At 50.0% G+C, this 17,031-nt stretch overlaps 1 protein-coding gene across 1 annotated transcript; it reads left to right on the top strand.

Moving 5' to 3' along the window:
* Positions 1 to 7,692: 7,692 nt before the first annotated feature.
* On the top strand, positions 7,693 to 9,252 carry LOC306816208 (inositol 1,4,5-trisphosphate receptor-interacting protein-like 1; the record flags this gene model as incomplete). The annotated part of the gene is made up of 1 exon (XM_079332682.1): positions 7,693 to 9,252. The coding sequence occupies one exon, from the start codon at positions 7,693 to 7,695 to the stop codon at positions 9,250 to 9,252; it is 1,560 nt and encodes a 519-aa protein (XP_079188808.1).
* Positions 9,253 to 17,031: the final 7,779 nt, after the last annotated feature.

Here is a 17,031-nt window from a genome sequence, read left to right as displayed (position 1 = left end):
ACCACCCTCCCAGGGCAAGGAATGTGTTGCATCAATCCCAGCCCCCTGCTTGTGTCTGATGGATCATGGTGACCTTTTCAACATATTTTTTGGAGTATTATAAAACATTATCTGACAAAAAAACCAAAAAAAAACCCCAAAAAAACAAAACAAAAAAACCCCAACAACCAGCCCAAACCAAAGCAATTTGGGTAATGATGGCCTTTTGTTCCAGTTTATCCTGCACCAAACTCCATAGATGGCAGCTCTGAACATTTCCCAGACCTTCATAGTAGAGCTTGGAACTGTCTCTCTGATTTATTGGTTGTTTCATGACACATGCATTTCTCCTATATAATCCCAGTGTTTTGCTTATAAACCATGTTGTAATTGTGAATCAATCTTCTTTATTTGAACATCTAGGACAGATTCACACATCATTTCACCATTAACTAGGAAAGACTCAGCCTTGCAGATCTTTCAGGTTTCAAGCCTGGCTGTGTTGTTTCAGTTCTTTGCAGCTGCTCATATTTTGTGGAGGGAAAAAAAAAAAAAAGATAAAAAGCCAGACTTTGGGGCTTTCTGTTGCAGCTTGAAGAAGAACACAGGTTGTTGTGAGACATGTGTTACCCGGCTCATTAATTCACAACAGTTCTTGTTTTCTCTGCCTTTTTAATGCTGATGTGATACATTTGTGAAGTCCAGGGTTGTACTGCAAGTGATTAATGCTGTAATAAAGTCTAATAAACTGAGATTCCAACAAAAAAGTGTGAAAAATGTAATCTCTAAAGTTCTGAAAGCTCACATATGACAAAACCCATAAATCACCCCAGAGCAGTCATTATGGTGAGTTACTAACTAGATTGTACAGCTGCATTTGTCATAATTTCCCATTATGTAGAGAATAAACCTATCAGGCTGATTTATGGCAGAGGGCTCCACAATATGGGAACTGGGACCTGTGCTGTTCTATGGAAAACCTTGAGAAATGTTGTGTCTACTCAAGTGCTGAATGGAAAAGGAAGGAGGGGAGATAGCTGTCATTTGAAGGCACTGGTTCAGGGACAAAGACTTCAGTGAGAAGTCAGGCTTACATCCATGGGATGGCAGGAAGAGATTCTACCAACCTGTCCCAACACTACCAGCAGCACCAGAATGTGCTCTCCCCAGGTGGGGGGAAGAGAGGAGATAAGAGGTCTTTTCAGGGGACCAAAGTCAGTCATGGGGAAATCATAAAATCCTAGAATGGTTTGGGTTGGGAGGAAAAAACCATCTTGTTCCAACCCCTGACATGGGCCAGGACAAACTGAACAGCAGAATGCTTGGCTACTCAGGGGATACTCAAGGTTTTTTATTCCACATCTCTGCATCTGCCTTGGAGCACTGGGCCTGTTGGGAGAAGATGGCATCCACCTGGCCTCAGACCACAGGCAAAAATATGAGACTCAGCAAGGCAAGGGACATCCCTGCACAGCAGCCCTCTGACAAGAGCAGCAGTGGTCTCCTCTCAATATTCTCCATGGGGCAGCCCCCACTGAAGACCATGGTGGCTACACAGATGCTTTTTGCTCTGCAATCCCTTTGTACTCAAAGGTGATGCTGGGAATTGGCAGGTGTGGCTGGCAGGGAACAGGCACTGCTGTTGTGACCTCAGTGTGTTCACTGGTGTCACAATGAAGATTCTGCTCATCCCAGACACTGCCCAGGCCCTTGGCACAGCAAACCTGAACTTGTTGAATGTGCAGCAGACTCTCTGTTGGCAGTGGGAGTTGCCCACAGGGAGATTGCTGCCTGCATCTGCTTACCACCCCCAAAAGAAATATCTCTTTGGAATCAATGTCCTCTTGCAGTGGGACAGCAGAAACAGACACTGCACTGGTGTCCCCAGAGCAGAGACACACGGGCTCCTGCAGCTCTGCATCCCTCACGGCTGATGCTGAGGTTACATCATACCACACTGTGCATCCAAACTGCTCCATGGAGGAGAAAACCACAGGGATCCTTTCCACAGCAGATCCCTACTGAGGGAAAGGTGTTCTGTATTCCTGCACATGGGTGTCCCAAGGAGCACCTGAGTGCACTTGAACACCACATTCCTACCCTTCACTCGAGTGTTCAGGCACAGCACGAGTGCCAGTCCCAGCTAACACAGGGGTGCTACTGTTATGCAAAGCAATTCAAATTCTCTGCTGGAAGCACCTGACTGCCACTTCTTGATCTAAAGGAGCCTACAGGTAGTCTGGCTACAGTTCCTGATCTTTATCTATGGTGCTCAATAATGGGGAGGTTTCACAAAGGTGTTAGAGGGGCTGGATCCGGGAATAGTCAAGCAATAAAAAACTGAACCATGCCCACCCACTATAGTCAAAGAGAAACCAGCATGGTCCAAACAGCACCTCTGGTGCTTTCATAGCTAATATTATTGATTATAATCAGCAGCATTGATGATGTTTGTTTCTCTTTGGCAAAATGTCAGGCAGGTCTCTGCCTGCTTTGTGAAGGGAACCCCTGGGGGCCCATGCCCTCCCAGAGGGGCTGCACTTGGTGTGTGCCGGGGCTTTCATTGCTGAGTCCACTCTCAGTCACTGAGCTGGGCTGGGGACAAAGGGCAGGACTAGCCTGGCTGTGATGCCTTTGGCCCATGTGACATCAGGGGAGCATGTCCCAATGGGGACAGCTATAAAAGGCCCCCACAGCCTGGCCCAGCCTGGTCAGCTGGGCCAGGGTCAGGGCACAAGTGCAGCACCCAGGGCTGCATTGTCCCCCTGCATCCAGGGCCAGCCCCTGGTGCCAGCACCTCGGGCAGGGCAGGGGCCTGCTGCTGGCCCATTGGGACAGGCCCTGCTGCCTGCCAGCTGTCTGGAACCCTCTGCTTCCTGCCTTCACATGCCTGTGCCTCCGGGCCTCACTTCAGCCACCACAAGCTGCCTTGGTGGCCCCACTGAAACCCTTGTCTCTCTCCACCTGCAGACCATGGTGCACAAATCTGTCCTTGCCCTGGTTGCACTGCTTCTCTTCCAGTTGCCACAGCCCGTGATGAATGATTTGGATGAGGATCTGCAGCTGAGCACAGAGGAGCTGGACCAGGCTCCCTGAGAGCCAAGTGACCCTGGCTGGAGACCCCTTCTTGTGGCTGCCTCGCAGCAGGGGCCATTTTGGGCTGCTGCTGAACTGTTGCTCCTGCCTTTAGGGCTGTGGATGAGGCACAGAAGGGCAGCCATGAGGCAGAGAGCAGCATCCTGGTGCGCTGAGGCAGAGGCGAGAAGGTGCAGGATGGAAATCGAGCGAGAAGGCTTCGGTTAAAGAGGGCATTCAAAGACCTGAAGGAAATGCGGAGGACCACAAAAATGATAGGGAGGGAAATGGCCAGGCTTGTTCGAATGGATAGGAATATGGGCAGGAGGGTGCAGGTGAGCTGGGCAGGCTTTTGGAGGAGCACAGACAGCAGCCTGTGTGAAGAAAAGCTTCCTGCTGGAGATGCTCTTTGGGCTGGCCGAGGCGAGCCACACATCTCTGTGAGCAGCCAGCACAGAGCTGTGCCAGGGCAGAGGCTCAGGGCTCCTGCCCCTCTTCACTGCATCTCTTAACTCTGTCTGCATTAACTGTATCTATCAATGCTTTCCCTTGCAGAGGCTTTGCTCTCCTCGAGGATGGAGCCATTTGAAGGAGTATTGTGCAGGAGAGCTGGATTAATTTAACTTCTTTATTAGCTTAGAAATATTTTAAATATTTAAGTTATCTTATCTAAAAATCACTTTAATGTATAGTAATACTACTGTAAAATACAATACCAATTATAACACAAATACTAATTTCATTAGAGCAGTTATAAGTTCTATTATATATAAATTATGATTCTCAGTAATAATTTCTCTGAATTATAATAATAATCCCCAATATGTTATATTTTTGATCATAACAAAGGAACTTTATGTAATCTTCAGTCGTAAACTTCTTATTTACGTCATTTAATAGATACAACATTACAGTAGAGAAAAGAATTTAAATATAAGAATGATTCTCATTATTACTTTTTACTGAAAATGTTTAAAACACATGATTGTTTTTTCAAAAAGACACTGACTGCCCTCCTGTCTTGGGAGAGTGTGTTCACTTTGGGAGCTGTACTCTGTGCAAAGTTCCAATAAAGGCTGTGCTTGAATAAATGCTGTGTCTGTGAGTGTCCAGTGACATCCAAGACCATCCACTTCCAGTCCAGTGCCACGGTCTGGGAATCCTATGGCCAGGCCAGGTTGCTCCAAGGCCCAGCCAGCCTGGATTGCAACATTTGCATGGACAGGACAACCAGAGCTTCTCTGATCAACTTGTGCCATGGCCTCACAGCCCTCAAAGCAAAGACGTCCTTCCCAAAAGTCCATCTCAGCCGGCCCTGTGGCACTGGGGAGCCGCCGGCCCTGGCGCTGTCCCTGCAGGCCCTTGCACACAGCCCCTGTGCAGGGCTGTGCTGGGCCCGTGCAGGGGCTGCCAGGCTGCGGGAAGGTGTCCCTGGAGAAGGCTGGCACAGCCCTGGGGCCAGCAGTGCCACTGTGAGGGCAGCACGCGGGGCCCGGCACGGCCGTCGGGGCGCGAGGCCACAGGGCACAGGGCGCCCGGGCCCTGGCAGCTGGAGCAGGAGCTCTGCAGCGCGGGCGGCACAGAGCCGTGGGCTCCCGCAGCTCTGAGCCCTCACGGCTGAGGCAGCTGCCCAGGCACGGCCGGCTGGGGACACGCGGCCACCCCGGGGCCACCCGCACGGGGACCCTGCTCTGGGGCCAGGCCAGGCCGCAGCAGGGAGCAGCCATGGGGCTGTGCCCGGGGAGGGAACGGCTCTGCCCAGGGACAGGGCTCTGCCAGCAGGGCAGCACGGACAGCAGGGACACACACAGCCACAGGGGACACGTGGCTGCACTCGCTGGCAGCAGCACACAGGAACCTTCCCACTCTCTGCAACTCCCACACGGGACACTTGGGCTGCTGCACGTCAGGCTCTGCTCCCAGGAAACAAGGGAGAGGACAAGAGGGAATGGCCTCAACTTCTGCCACGGGAGTCTTAGATTAGGTGTTAGGGAATAATTTCTCCCCTGGAAGGGTCAGCAAGCACTGACACAGGCTGCCCATGGAATTGGTGCAATTTTCATTGCTTGAGGCACTTGGGAAATGTGTGGTTCTGGCACCTGGGGACACGGTCATGAGGTGGACTTTCCAGGGTTATATCAGTGCCCTCTGACTTGATGGCAGGACCTATGTGGAGTGGGACCCAGCCCAGGTGCTGGCAGCTGTGAGCTGACTCAAGCCATAGGGATGAGCCTTCCATGTCAGCTAGCACTGGTGCTGGCAGCTGAGCCACTGGCAACTTGCCACCCTGCCCTACTGCAGAACCCTTTTAGGGTCAAGCTGGGGCAGGGGAGGGAGGTCATTCGCTCTCCCAGCTCCCGAGCTCAAGGTGAGAAAAGAGAAACCCTGTTATCCATGAAGTCCTAGGAATGATACATGGTAGCAGAGGAAAGAGAGGAGCAAAGGCACAATTCCGAGTTCCATCTTGGCAGCACTGTGAAGGGATGTTGCATTTTACGCTATAGGAGAGTGGTGAAAAGCATAATGTAACATTGTTCCTCCTGCAATGAAGAAGCAAAAGAGAGAGAGAGAGAGAGAGAGAGTTTTATTTAACGAAACACTACACTTTACATAGAGTAGTAAGTGAAAACCAAATAGAAAAGACTCATTGGTCCAAGAAGGCAGCACTGCTTGCAAAACATACTTTGTACAAAGCATCTCAAGACACACAGCTCTCACACACCATGCAAGTGTATAGTTATTGTTATAATTTCTTGAACTTGGGAAGCCTGAGGAACTCAAACCTTCAACGATGCTTTTTCCTGGCTTCCCAGTAGTATCAAACATCATGGGGACCACTTAATTCCAGGTCACCACTATCAAATAATTCACAGGTTTTCCTGTGGGGGAAAAGGCTGCTCACCAAAGACAACACAAACCCCAAAGACAAACAATAATGTTTCAATTTTCTGTGATTGATGGCTGAGAAATGCTGCTGTGCAGTGCTGATGGCCCCCTCTCTGCACACTCCTTGTCTTTGCTCATCTCAGGGCTCTACAAAGCCAGGTGAGGGTTTCTTCCTGCTCTTGCCTGTGCTGAGACCAAACAGCCTTGGGGTGCCCAGTGCTGTTAGCAGGAGAGCTGGTGAAGGTCGCTGCAAGCCACGCAGCCTTCCCCTCCAAGGCTCCAGAGACACAAGGGCAGAAAGCTGCAGCCTAAGCTGCATTGCTCAGCACCTTGGTGAGCTTGTCTGGCCTCTGGCATCCCTCCTTCGGGGGGCCATGTAAATCTGAGCTGATTTCACAGGGAACTCAGGCTTTGCCCAAACTGGGCCCTTGCTGAAGGCAAAGGCCAAGGAAGGGCTCTCACTTGTGCTGCCAGTGCCAGGGAAGGCCCCAGAGCAGGAGGGCATTTCTTGTCTGCCGGGATCCCCTCTTCACAGTCTGGCCTTGCAGCATCACAAAATCCACACGGACACGCGGGGACATTCCAGCCCTGACTTTCACTTCAAACCTTTCCATTTTCTACTAGGACAATTCTGTCTCTTCCTTCAGCTTGGAGAGGGATGGATTCCCCCAATTGATGTATTTTATACAAAGGTTCTCCTCACATGGAAATGTTTCCAGGCAGCCTGAAACTCTTCTGCCCACCGACAACCCATTTTGTCCCACTGGATGATCGGAACTTCAAGGCAAAAGCAGCACATTTCTCTCCTCGGAGAGGAGCAGGATTCTCAGCCCAAGGGCCTGACACAATGCAGATCATCCCTGGAGGAAGGCTTTACCTATGTGGGGGTTGTTACATTAACCCAGGGAACAAAACAAATAACAGAAAAAAAGACCTCAAGTTGAGCCATTGGGGGTTTACTCTTTCAAAAGAACCATATTACATTTGGGAAAAGGCTGCCTATGAAATTGTCTGAGTAACTGACCACACAAAGGTTTAAAAGTCATGTGGATATGGCACCTGGGCACCTGGCTGATTTTTGAAGTAGGCCGTGTTAAGTTTGCCATTGGACTATGTGTTCTTCAGGGACTGAAGAAAGAGCAATGGGAGCCCTTTGAAAAAGATTCACTCCAAAGCAGCCTTAATCAGTACACCATGGGCACCCTGAGAGGCTGAGCCAGGGTGGGGACAAAGGGCGGGGGTGGCTGGCTTGTGATGTGCAGTAACACCTGTGACATCACAGGGGACATGTCACAATGGGGGCAGCTATGAATGGGCCCAGCAGGTCACGCTGGCCCAGTGTTGCTTGGGCAAGCGGTGAGTGCACACGTGCTGGGGAGGCTGGGCTGGGGACAAGGGCCGGGGCGGAAACGCTGCACCTGGGGCTGGGTTCTCCCCCTGCATGCAGGGACAGCCCCTGAAGGGAGAGCCTTGGCCAGGGCACCCTGCTGCTGCTGCTGCTGGGGCAGAGGGACAGGTGTTGCTCCCTGCCAGCTGTCTGGGGTCCTGTCCTTCCTGCCCTCAGAGCCCTGAGTAATCCCCTTCCCTGCTGCCCCCACTGCCAACTGCCTCCCTCACAGCCCCACTCAAGGCCTTCTCTCCATCCTCCTGCAGACCATGAATTACATACCAGTGTTTTTCGTGCTCTTGAAAAGCCTCATTCATTACCCACAGCTCGTGGGTGATGGTTGGGATGAAGAAACACGTTTTCGCATGGAAGTGCGAGCAAAGATGCTGGAATGGGAGAGGATTCGGCTGGAGCAGGAGGTGGAGCAGCTCAGCCTGCCGAAGGTGCAGCTCATGGAGCTCTTGCAGCCATTAGCTCTTGGTGTGCTCGTGGTCCTTGTCTTGGTGCTATGGTTAATGGGGTGCATAAGGAGCCTGAGGAGAGAAGAGTATGAAGGAGAAAACAATGATGCAAATGAAGGGGAAATCAGAAATGGAGATGCAAATGGAGAAGGCAATGTTGAAAATGAAGATGATGCGAATTGGGAGGAAGATAACAATGATAATGGTAATGTACAGGAAGATGGCAACCTTGTTGCCAATGGAGAAGATAATATGGAAAATGAAGTTGTCAATGAGGTGACAAACGGAGAAGACAATGATGATGCACTTGCAGTCCATGGAGAAGATAATGATTTTGATGATAACATTGGAAGAATTCTACTGGAACGCATACAGTTGCCAGTACAGAACTTACAGAGAGGCTGCGATTGGACAAAAAACCTCATGGACAATTATACAGTTTATTTTGGACATGTCTTGGCAAACAGCTTCTACCCAGTCCTGCAACGAGCCATCGGGGTGGGCAGTGCCTTCGAAGGTTGGAGTCTCCGTGAGCAGGATGTTGTGTTCCAGGTGTTCATACCCATGACTCCTCCCCGAGGCCACAGCTTCCACCTGGAGCTGGACTCTGCAGAGCAGAGGCAAGGGAGGAACTTTCGTGTCCGCGTGCAGCTGGAGTGCACCTGCAGCATGGAGCAGCAGGCTGAGAACATGCTGTGCTTCCTGCACCACCCCGAGGAGGAGCTGAGGAGCAATCAGGATGCCAGCCTCCTGGACACCCTGTGCACCGACTCCTACCTGGATGTGCAGAAAACTGCCCGCTGGTTCTACCAGCTGGTGAGAGCCATCTGGCCAGCTCTGCCCCAGTCACACAATTGGCATTTAAAGCTGCTGCCCTTCAGTCGCTCCTGCCAATTCCAGGTGAGCAATGGCACAGAGAGCTTCAGGATTAAGATGCTGTTTGGGGTACGGAGAGGAGACTCCGACATCTTTGTGAGCAGCCAGCCTAGAGAGGCCTACACCCAAAGCACAGCCTGGCCTGAGACCTATGCTGTGGCAGAGATGAAATTCTTCGAGCACATCACCGAGCAGGCTCCCCATGACAGTTTGCACCTCAAATGCCTGCAGTTCTTCACCCGTCTTGTGCTGGGCTTCAGCTTTTCCACCTACTCCATGAAGACCATTGTCATGCACCTGCTCACTGTGGTGCCCGTGTCCCAGTGGCGCAGGAGAGATTTCCTGCTGCGGCTGGTGGATATCATCAATGGCCTGCACTTGTCTGTGCGAGGAAAGCTCCTCGACCACTTCATTGTGGGGAACCAGATGCTGCCTCAGGTCATCCGTTTACCCCCAGATGTTCAACAAGCTCCGCCATACAATCTGTTCCATCGCCTGGCAGAGGATCCAGCTGCATACTCCCAGGCCATAAAGGAGTACCGGGATCTGCAAAAGAAGTTCAAAAGAATCCTTCGTGGTGAGCAGTGAATGAAGGTGCCAATGCACAGAGCTGTGCTTGTGCTGCTCACAGCTGACACCAGAGATACCTCATCGTACAATTTTGGTGCTTTGAGAAGAAAATAATGCAAACAAAGGCTCTGGTGGAGGCCCACAGCCTCTCCTGCCACCTCAGCAGTATAGTATAAATTATCATATATGTAGTATATATAGAAGAAGACAAAAAATATACTAATATAAGTAGTATTGAAAATATCAAATATCCATTTTTATATCCTGATAAAAAAAAATTCTGGAAAGTTTAATATTTTGTTATGTTTAAATACTAAAATAGAGTGCATATTAAGTGTAATTATCTGTTGTGAAATGTACTAATGCTAGTAGTCCATTTATGTCCAGAAAGATTTCCATAAAGTAGACATATTTATAACATATATGACATTGACATAGATATACTATAGTCATTATAGATTACTATAAATGCATAACATATATAATATATCGTATGTATATAATGTATTATGTATGATCATATTCTTTTCATAAACAAGTAATGCCACATTTAGGGTCACTATCTGTTGAGACCCATAGTAGTGCTCTATAGTTAGTGCATTTCTGAGTGGAGAGATGGAAACTGCTTTGATCTTGTTTCAATAAAATACAATTGATCAGAATCAGGATTGTGCCAGACGTTATTGATCTCAGCCAGATCGATTGTGTTGGTAAAAGTCACACGCTGTGAATCTGGGCTCAGGAGTTGCCCGCTTGAACTCCACCAAAGTGACACTGCTGAACGGGTTCTAATCAGAAATTAAGCCCAGCTGCCCGCAGCCCCTGTGATGACAGAATCACAGAATGGCTTGGCTTGGAAGGCTCCTCAGAAATTGCCTCGTCCCAGCCCTGCTGCTGAGGACAGGGACACCTTGCACTGGGCCAGGATGCTGCAAGCGCCTCCCAGCCTGGGCTGGAGCACAGCCAGGGACGGGGCAGCCACAGCTGCTGTGGGCAGCGTGGGCCAGGGCTCAGCAGCCCCAGAGGGCAGAATGTCCTGCCCGCCTCCAGCCCGAGGCCTCCCTGTGGCACTGGGGAGCCGCCGGCCCTGGCGCTGTCCCTGCAGGCCCTTGCACACAGCCCCTGTGCAGGGCTGTGCTGGGCCCGTGCAGGGGCTGCCAGGCTGCGGGAAGGTGTCCCTGGAGAAGGCTGGCACAGCCTGGGCCAGCAGTGCCACCGTGAGGGCAGCACGCGGGGCCTGGCACGGCCGTCGGGGCGCGAGGCCACAGGGCACAGGGCGCCCGGGCCCTGGCAGCTGGAGCAGGAGCTCTGCAGCGCGGGCGGCACAGAGCCGTGGGCTCCCGCAGCTCTGAGCCCTCACGGCTGAGGCAGCTGCCCAGGCACGGCCGGCTGGGGACACGCAGCCACCCCGGGGCCACCCGCACGGGGACCCTGCTCTGGGGCCAGGCCAGGCCGCAGCAGGGAGCAGCCATGGGGCTGTGCCCGGGGAGGGAACGGCTCTGCCCAGGGACAGGGCTCTGCCAGCAGGGCAGCATGGACAGCAGGGCGCAGGACAGCAGTCACTGCCCGGCTGCCCTGGGACAGTCCTGGCAGACACACGGAACACGGGGCTGGCAGGAGGCATCATCCTCACTGTGCCCACCTGAACACAGGGACATAAGGCACAGTGGGAATGGGGACACAGTAGACACCTCTCCTCTGGGAATATCCCCCCTTCCCTGGGGCCCTGACAGAACACAGGGGATGGGGTTGTGCAAGGGGAACCCAAGGATTGATGAGGAGGACAATGCCAAGGTTACGTCTGCCCACACTCTGCATCCAAACTGCTCCATGGAGGAGAAAAATAGAGGAGTTCTTGCCACAGCGGATTCCTTCTGAAGGAAAATGTTCTGTATTCCTGCACATGGGTGTCCTTTCTGGACTGCTACTCAAGTGCTGCTCCTGCTCTCCAGGCTGTGGAGTATCTGCACAACAGAAGCAATGAAGCAAAGAGCAAAAGCCAGGAGAGCTCGAGTTGTGGCCAGGGGAGCTGAAGCAGAGGATATGAGAACTCATGCAGCGACTTGCAGGGGGAAGTAGGAAAGAGAGGCAGAAGGAATTTTGCTAAATAATGACTAACTAGCCAGAGTAAATGGGGTGGTAAAGGCCAGAAATTAGGAAGAAGGCAGCAAACTTCAGGCAAATGATCAAGAAAAAGACCACAAAGAGGAAGAAAACCATCTTTCTTGCTCTTTCTATAACATGTGCTCTTCCAGAATCTAGACTGAAAATTCTTGTTGAACTCAACCAGCCCTACTGTGGTGAAATGGTTCTGGTTAGAACTTAAGCCAATTTACACCCAGCCCTTCTGCTCCCTGAAGAGCAGAGAAACAATTGGGCAAAGGGAGGTGGAAGTGAGACCATGCTGCCACTCTTCTGAAAACTAGAAGGAGCTCCTTCAGGAACAGTTCCTGAAGTCAGCACACTCTGTTTGTGACACCAGCACCAGCAACAAGCAAGTGTAACCTGAGCAAAGCACTTTATTTCTGTGACACCTGGAGGCGTTATCACTGAGCAATACTTTGATCTATTAGGTGGCAGCAAAATGAAGTGATGCCACTTGTTTTCAGGAGATTTCCTCACTCCAAGCTCTCCTGGCTCACCCCAGCCCACCTGTGACATCCAGCTCTGTCTCAGATTCCCATCCCAGCCAAGCAGCTGTGCAGCTAAAATCTACCTTGAAAAACAACTGAAATAAACTCAAGCTGAAGAAGAAACTTACTTTTGTGGCAGACAGAGAGGTTTGGCCAGACAGCAGAGCCCTCTTCAGTCCAGTGAGGGGTAGTGAAGAGCTGGTTGAACCAATGTGACCTTGCAAACACTGGCAAGTTCCCAGTTGGGCCAAACTGGAGTTTATCTGGTATAAACTGGGTGCAGCAGGCACCAGGATCTTCCAGAAAAATGCACCCAGTCATTGCAGTTTTCACTGTTGGTAGAAGACAAGGATCAATCAAAGCCAGAGAGTGGGAAATGCAGAAATATATCACATATTTACAGATAGAAACTCTTGGAACAAGGATTTTTGCATTGAGAAATTTGGGGTGGAGAGGAAAAAGGGGGAGGAAAGGGAGGAAATTCACACTCTAAAGCTAATAAAAAAAAATTAAAGTGATTTGGCAAAATCATGTGACAAGGTAGTTTCTCTTGCAAACAGGTGCACCGCAGTTTTAGAAATATTAAATCTCAAGACATTTGCATTGCACAATAGATGGCAGCCAGAAAGCATGTTGATGTTTTTTGGCAGTGTTTTGTATGTCATGGTATTTTTTTTTCTTTAAAGCTTCCATCAGCAGGAGGCAAAGCTTTGCCAAGGAAAAGGAATCAAATCTGGATGCAGCAAGTCTCACATTCAGACAGAGTCTCCCTGCCAGATGCTACGGGGCCACACTGAGTTCGTTATGAAAACTGCATAATCAAAAGCCTGCAAAAAGGCAAAAAGAAAAAAAAATAATCTGTTTAATACTTAGCTAAATTCTCAACTCTTGAAGTAGATTTGAAGAAAAATTCATCAAAATCCCCTCTTCCTTTTGAGGAATTTCTCCCTGTTCATGAGGTGTCCATGAGATGGCAGGAGTGCACTCTCCTCCAGTGATTGAAGGACTGTCACAATGGTGACATTTCCACACTGAGAATCTCACTCTGGCTGTGGGCACTGCAGACAAAACACTGATTTATCTTTCTGTTTATTGCTCATGGAAAGAGATAAGGAAGTGGCATCAATGGACACATCTTCAGAGAAGAAATTGCCTGGTGCAGTTTCTGGTTGACAGAATCCTGCTCAGTGCAGACCCTGGATCTACAAACTCATCCCAGGCCGTGCACAGGAATTTGTGACCAGGCACTGCAAAACTGAAAGAAAAGGATCCAGACATCTGCCAGAAAGAAATCTGGAAGATGGGATTTAGAAATCACAGCCCTTTTATTTATGGCTGGGGATGACTGTGGAAACAAACCCTCAGGGGTGTCCCAGTTTTCAGCTCTTTTTATCATCCCAAGTTCTCCACACAACTGGGGCACAGCTGTGAGCCTGCCCCTGGTCAGACAGGATCCACAGCAGTCCAAGTTCTGTGAGCTGGGCCAAGGGATGGGCTGGCAAGTTGTGCAAGTGCTTCCCTGAGCCAGGCTGCAGAAGCAACATCCCAGCAAGAGATGGATGCTTGTGTCTGAAGAGATCTCAGCTGCCTCAAGAGAGCAGGTTGAATGATGGAGCTACTCTTTTCATGCTCCTGGTCTTGAGCCAGGATATCTTCCAAGTTTTTGTCCACACTACCTGGACAGGAAAGCAAGAAGAATCAGAATGATTTGGGTGGGAAGAGATGTTAAAGATCACCAAGTCCCAACCCCACTTCCATGAAGCACTCCATCAGCCTCACACTGGATCTTCTCTAGCAGAGGGCATAACTGGGACGTTACAGCCCACATCTCTTCCCACTGATCCTCTCACTGCATCCACCCTGGGGGAGCAGAACTGGAGCAGTTTTGCTGTGCTGGGAGCTCCCTGTGCACCTGGGAGCTCTCACCTGCAGGCACTGCTGTGATGGAACAGGTCTGCCTTGTACTGAGCAGGAGAGTGGGGCTTAGGAGCTGCTGAGAGACACCCCAAAGTGTCACTTGATCTGTATATTCTAGTACAACAAAGACCTGTTCCCTTTCCAGTGTCCCATCCCTCAGCAAGCCAGGCATTCCCAGTGACATCACTGGAGCCTGCAAACAGCTCTGCTGGAGGCAGACACTGCCCTCTGCAATGACCAAGAGATGATGTTGGTTAACTTTTCTCAATGCATCCTTTCAGTTTCTTCTAGATGTGGTACTTGGGGACATGGGTTAGTGGTGGCCTTGGCAGTACTGGGGGAACTGTGGGACTCGATCTTAGAGAGCTTTCCAAACTTAAATGATTCTGTGATTCTTTACTTTAAAATTTTCAAAGGTTTCCTGGCTTTCAGATTCTGCAGTTCACAATCCCTGATGTGATCTGTGAAATCACTTTCCTATTTTTTATTTCCCGCCTTCTCCTGCATGGGACATCAGGTGGTATTCCAACTCCTAGCTGCAAAACCAGTCTCACATCAAGGCACACAGACCCAATGAATTCTGTTGCAAAGGTGAATCACCTCCAGAAGCTGAAGTTCATCTGCATCCATGGCAGTTGATGGTTATGGAAAATGCTCTGAAAGCACTGGGACAGAAACAGTATGGATCTCTCAGTGTGATACCTGATTAGGAAAAAATTCTTCCCTGTGGGGGTAGTTTTTCACCTAGTACAGGGTGCCCAGAGAAGCTGTGGCTGCCCTATCCCTGAAAATGCTCAATGCCAGGCTGGAGCAACCTGGGCTAGTGGGAACTGTCCCTGCCCGTGGCAGAGGGTTGGAATGAGATGGTTTTTAAAGTCCCTTTCAACTCAAACCATCGCATGATTCTATGACCTGGCTCCTGATAGTCCATAAAACCCCAGAGCCAACAAGGGGATGTCATTGGGATACAAAAGCTTTGAAGATGAGGGGAGAATTGGGTGGGAATTATCCCTTCCTCCTGAGGACTGTACCAATCCAAGGTTAGTGCTCCATTCCCAAACTAGATGCAAATCCACAGGTCTTGGCACTCTTCTTGAGTACTGATCTTGAACCCTCAGCCTGACTTGAATCACTGCTTCTCTCTCCAGTCCTCACGGGGGAACGGCAATACGAGTGTGGGGAGTGTGGGAAGAGATTCAGGCAGAGCTCAAACCTGATGGAGCACCAGAGAATCCACACTGGGGAGAGACTCTACGAGTGTGATAAATGCAGGAAGAGGTTTCACACCAGCTCTCATCTCGCTGAGCACTATTGCACTCACTGGGATGAGAGACCCTTCTGCTGCTTCGACTGCGGGAAGGGATTCAAGCACAGCTCTGCCCTCAGCACCCACCGGCTCATCCACACTGGGGAGAGACCCTACGAGTGTCCTGTGTGTGGGAAGAGCTTCAGGCACAACTCTCACTTGACCAGACACCAGCAGAGTCTCCACTGAGGGAAGCCCTGCGAGTGCCCTGAGTGAGGGAAGAGCTTAGTGCGCTGCTGCAGCTCCATCCTCATGGCAGGATCCACGCTGGATGATCCCCCGTGACCCCCGGTGGGCAGAGCCCCCCTGAGCCCTGGTGCTGCTGATCCATGTTGGGAAGACACCTGGCTGGGGCTCCACATCCTCTTGGCTCCCTTTGGCCTGGATTTTTTTTGCATTTCTCTTTGTCCTTCCCAAATACTGACATCCAGGTAAAAATGAAGATGTTGAATAATGACATGGTTGGGCACATGGGAGCATATTCCAGGGGATGTGGGGGATGCTGGATTCCAGAGACTTGAGGGTTTCAGGGAGGGACTTGGGGGTTGCTCAGGGCTTTAGGAACCCCAGCCCCAGCAGCTGTGGCTGTGCTGGGAGACCCTGGCGGAGGTTCTGGGGCAGCTGATGAACAACCCCCTGCCCTGACACTGTCCCCATGTCCCCCTCTCCCAGCTCCTGCTGTCCCCTGTCCAGGATCCCCCTCTCCTTACTTTCAGTCCCCTTGCCCCTGGCCCGTTCCCATCTCACCCCACTGTCACTCCTGTCCTGCTCCCATCCCAGTGCAAATCCCATTCCTGGTTTCATTCCCTGTCCATTTCTCGTATTCTTTGCCCGGTTTCCATTCACATATTCCCAGTCCCATATTCTGTGTTTTGTTTCCCTTTTTGTATTCCCAGTGCTACTCCCATTCCCATAATTCAATTTCTGTATTTCCAGTCCCCTTCCCATATCCCCATTGCGAATCCTGTTACCATATTCCCATTTCCATTCCCTGTCCCATGTTTTTAATCCCCATCCCATATCATCTCCCCAGTTATTATTTCCATATTCCTGGTTCCTCTTTTCGCTCCTGTTCCCATGTCCCTGTCCCCATTCCCAGTTCCATTCCCTGTGTCTGTCCTCATTTCCTGTTGTTGGGATGTGTAACAAAGAAGCCTCTTTGAGTCCCTCCAAGAGAGAACAGAATGCAAGAATAAAATTAAAAACATTTTCAGAAATGAAGTATAATAAGCCACACCAACATGAAATAGATCTCTAAGGTTTAGTTTAAGAAGTATAAATATTAAGTTGCATAGATAGGAAGTAGAAGTATAAATCATAGTGTGAAATATGTAGAAATACGTTATAAATGCCCTAAGAAGTAAAAGCCATAGAATCTTATGTAAAAAACAAGCTGCAGTGGGAGCTTAAAAAGAGTTCTAGACAGAATAAAAATAGATTAAAAATATATTTTATATTCTTCAGATAGAATAGATAGGCAATGTGCACAAGTTAGTCTTAAGCTTTTGTATTAGAAAACCAGAATTCTAATAGGTTTAGGAGAAACGCTTCAGGTTCCTGTTTTTTGATCATTGGGAAATTTGTCAATAAAAATCCATGTATTGGAGCCAGAGCTCTCTCTCTCACTCCTCTCTCTTTGCTCTGTCCTCCTCCACCACCATCATCACCACTACCAGCATGTGAGAGAAGAAGAAGAGGAAGATGAAGAGGAAAAGAAGAGAAGAAGAAAGGCCAGGGAGCATCTGCCTCTGGAGACTCTGCACCAGCCGCAGCTTCGACCTCTTGCAGCAGAGAGCTGCTCCTGCTTTCATCGGGACTTTATGGCAGAGAGATTGAACAGGGACTGGAGAGCCTTGGGCTCTTTGCCTTTGGAGCCTGACGTGCCTTGACAAGAAACAACTTTACAGCAGCCAGCAGCTGCTCTGCTCTGGGAAGATCTAA

This window comes from Erithacus rubecula (genome assembly GCF_903797595.1).
Source record: "Erithacus rubecula genome assembly, contig: scaffold_443_arrow_ctg1, whole genome shotgun sequence".
In the NCBI taxonomy this organism is placed as follows: domain Eukaryota; kingdom Metazoa; phylum Chordata; class Aves; order Passeriformes; family Muscicapidae; genus Erithacus; species Erithacus rubecula.
Note: the sequence above shows the minus strand (reverse complement) of the source record. Positions and strands in the feature narration are given on the sequence as shown.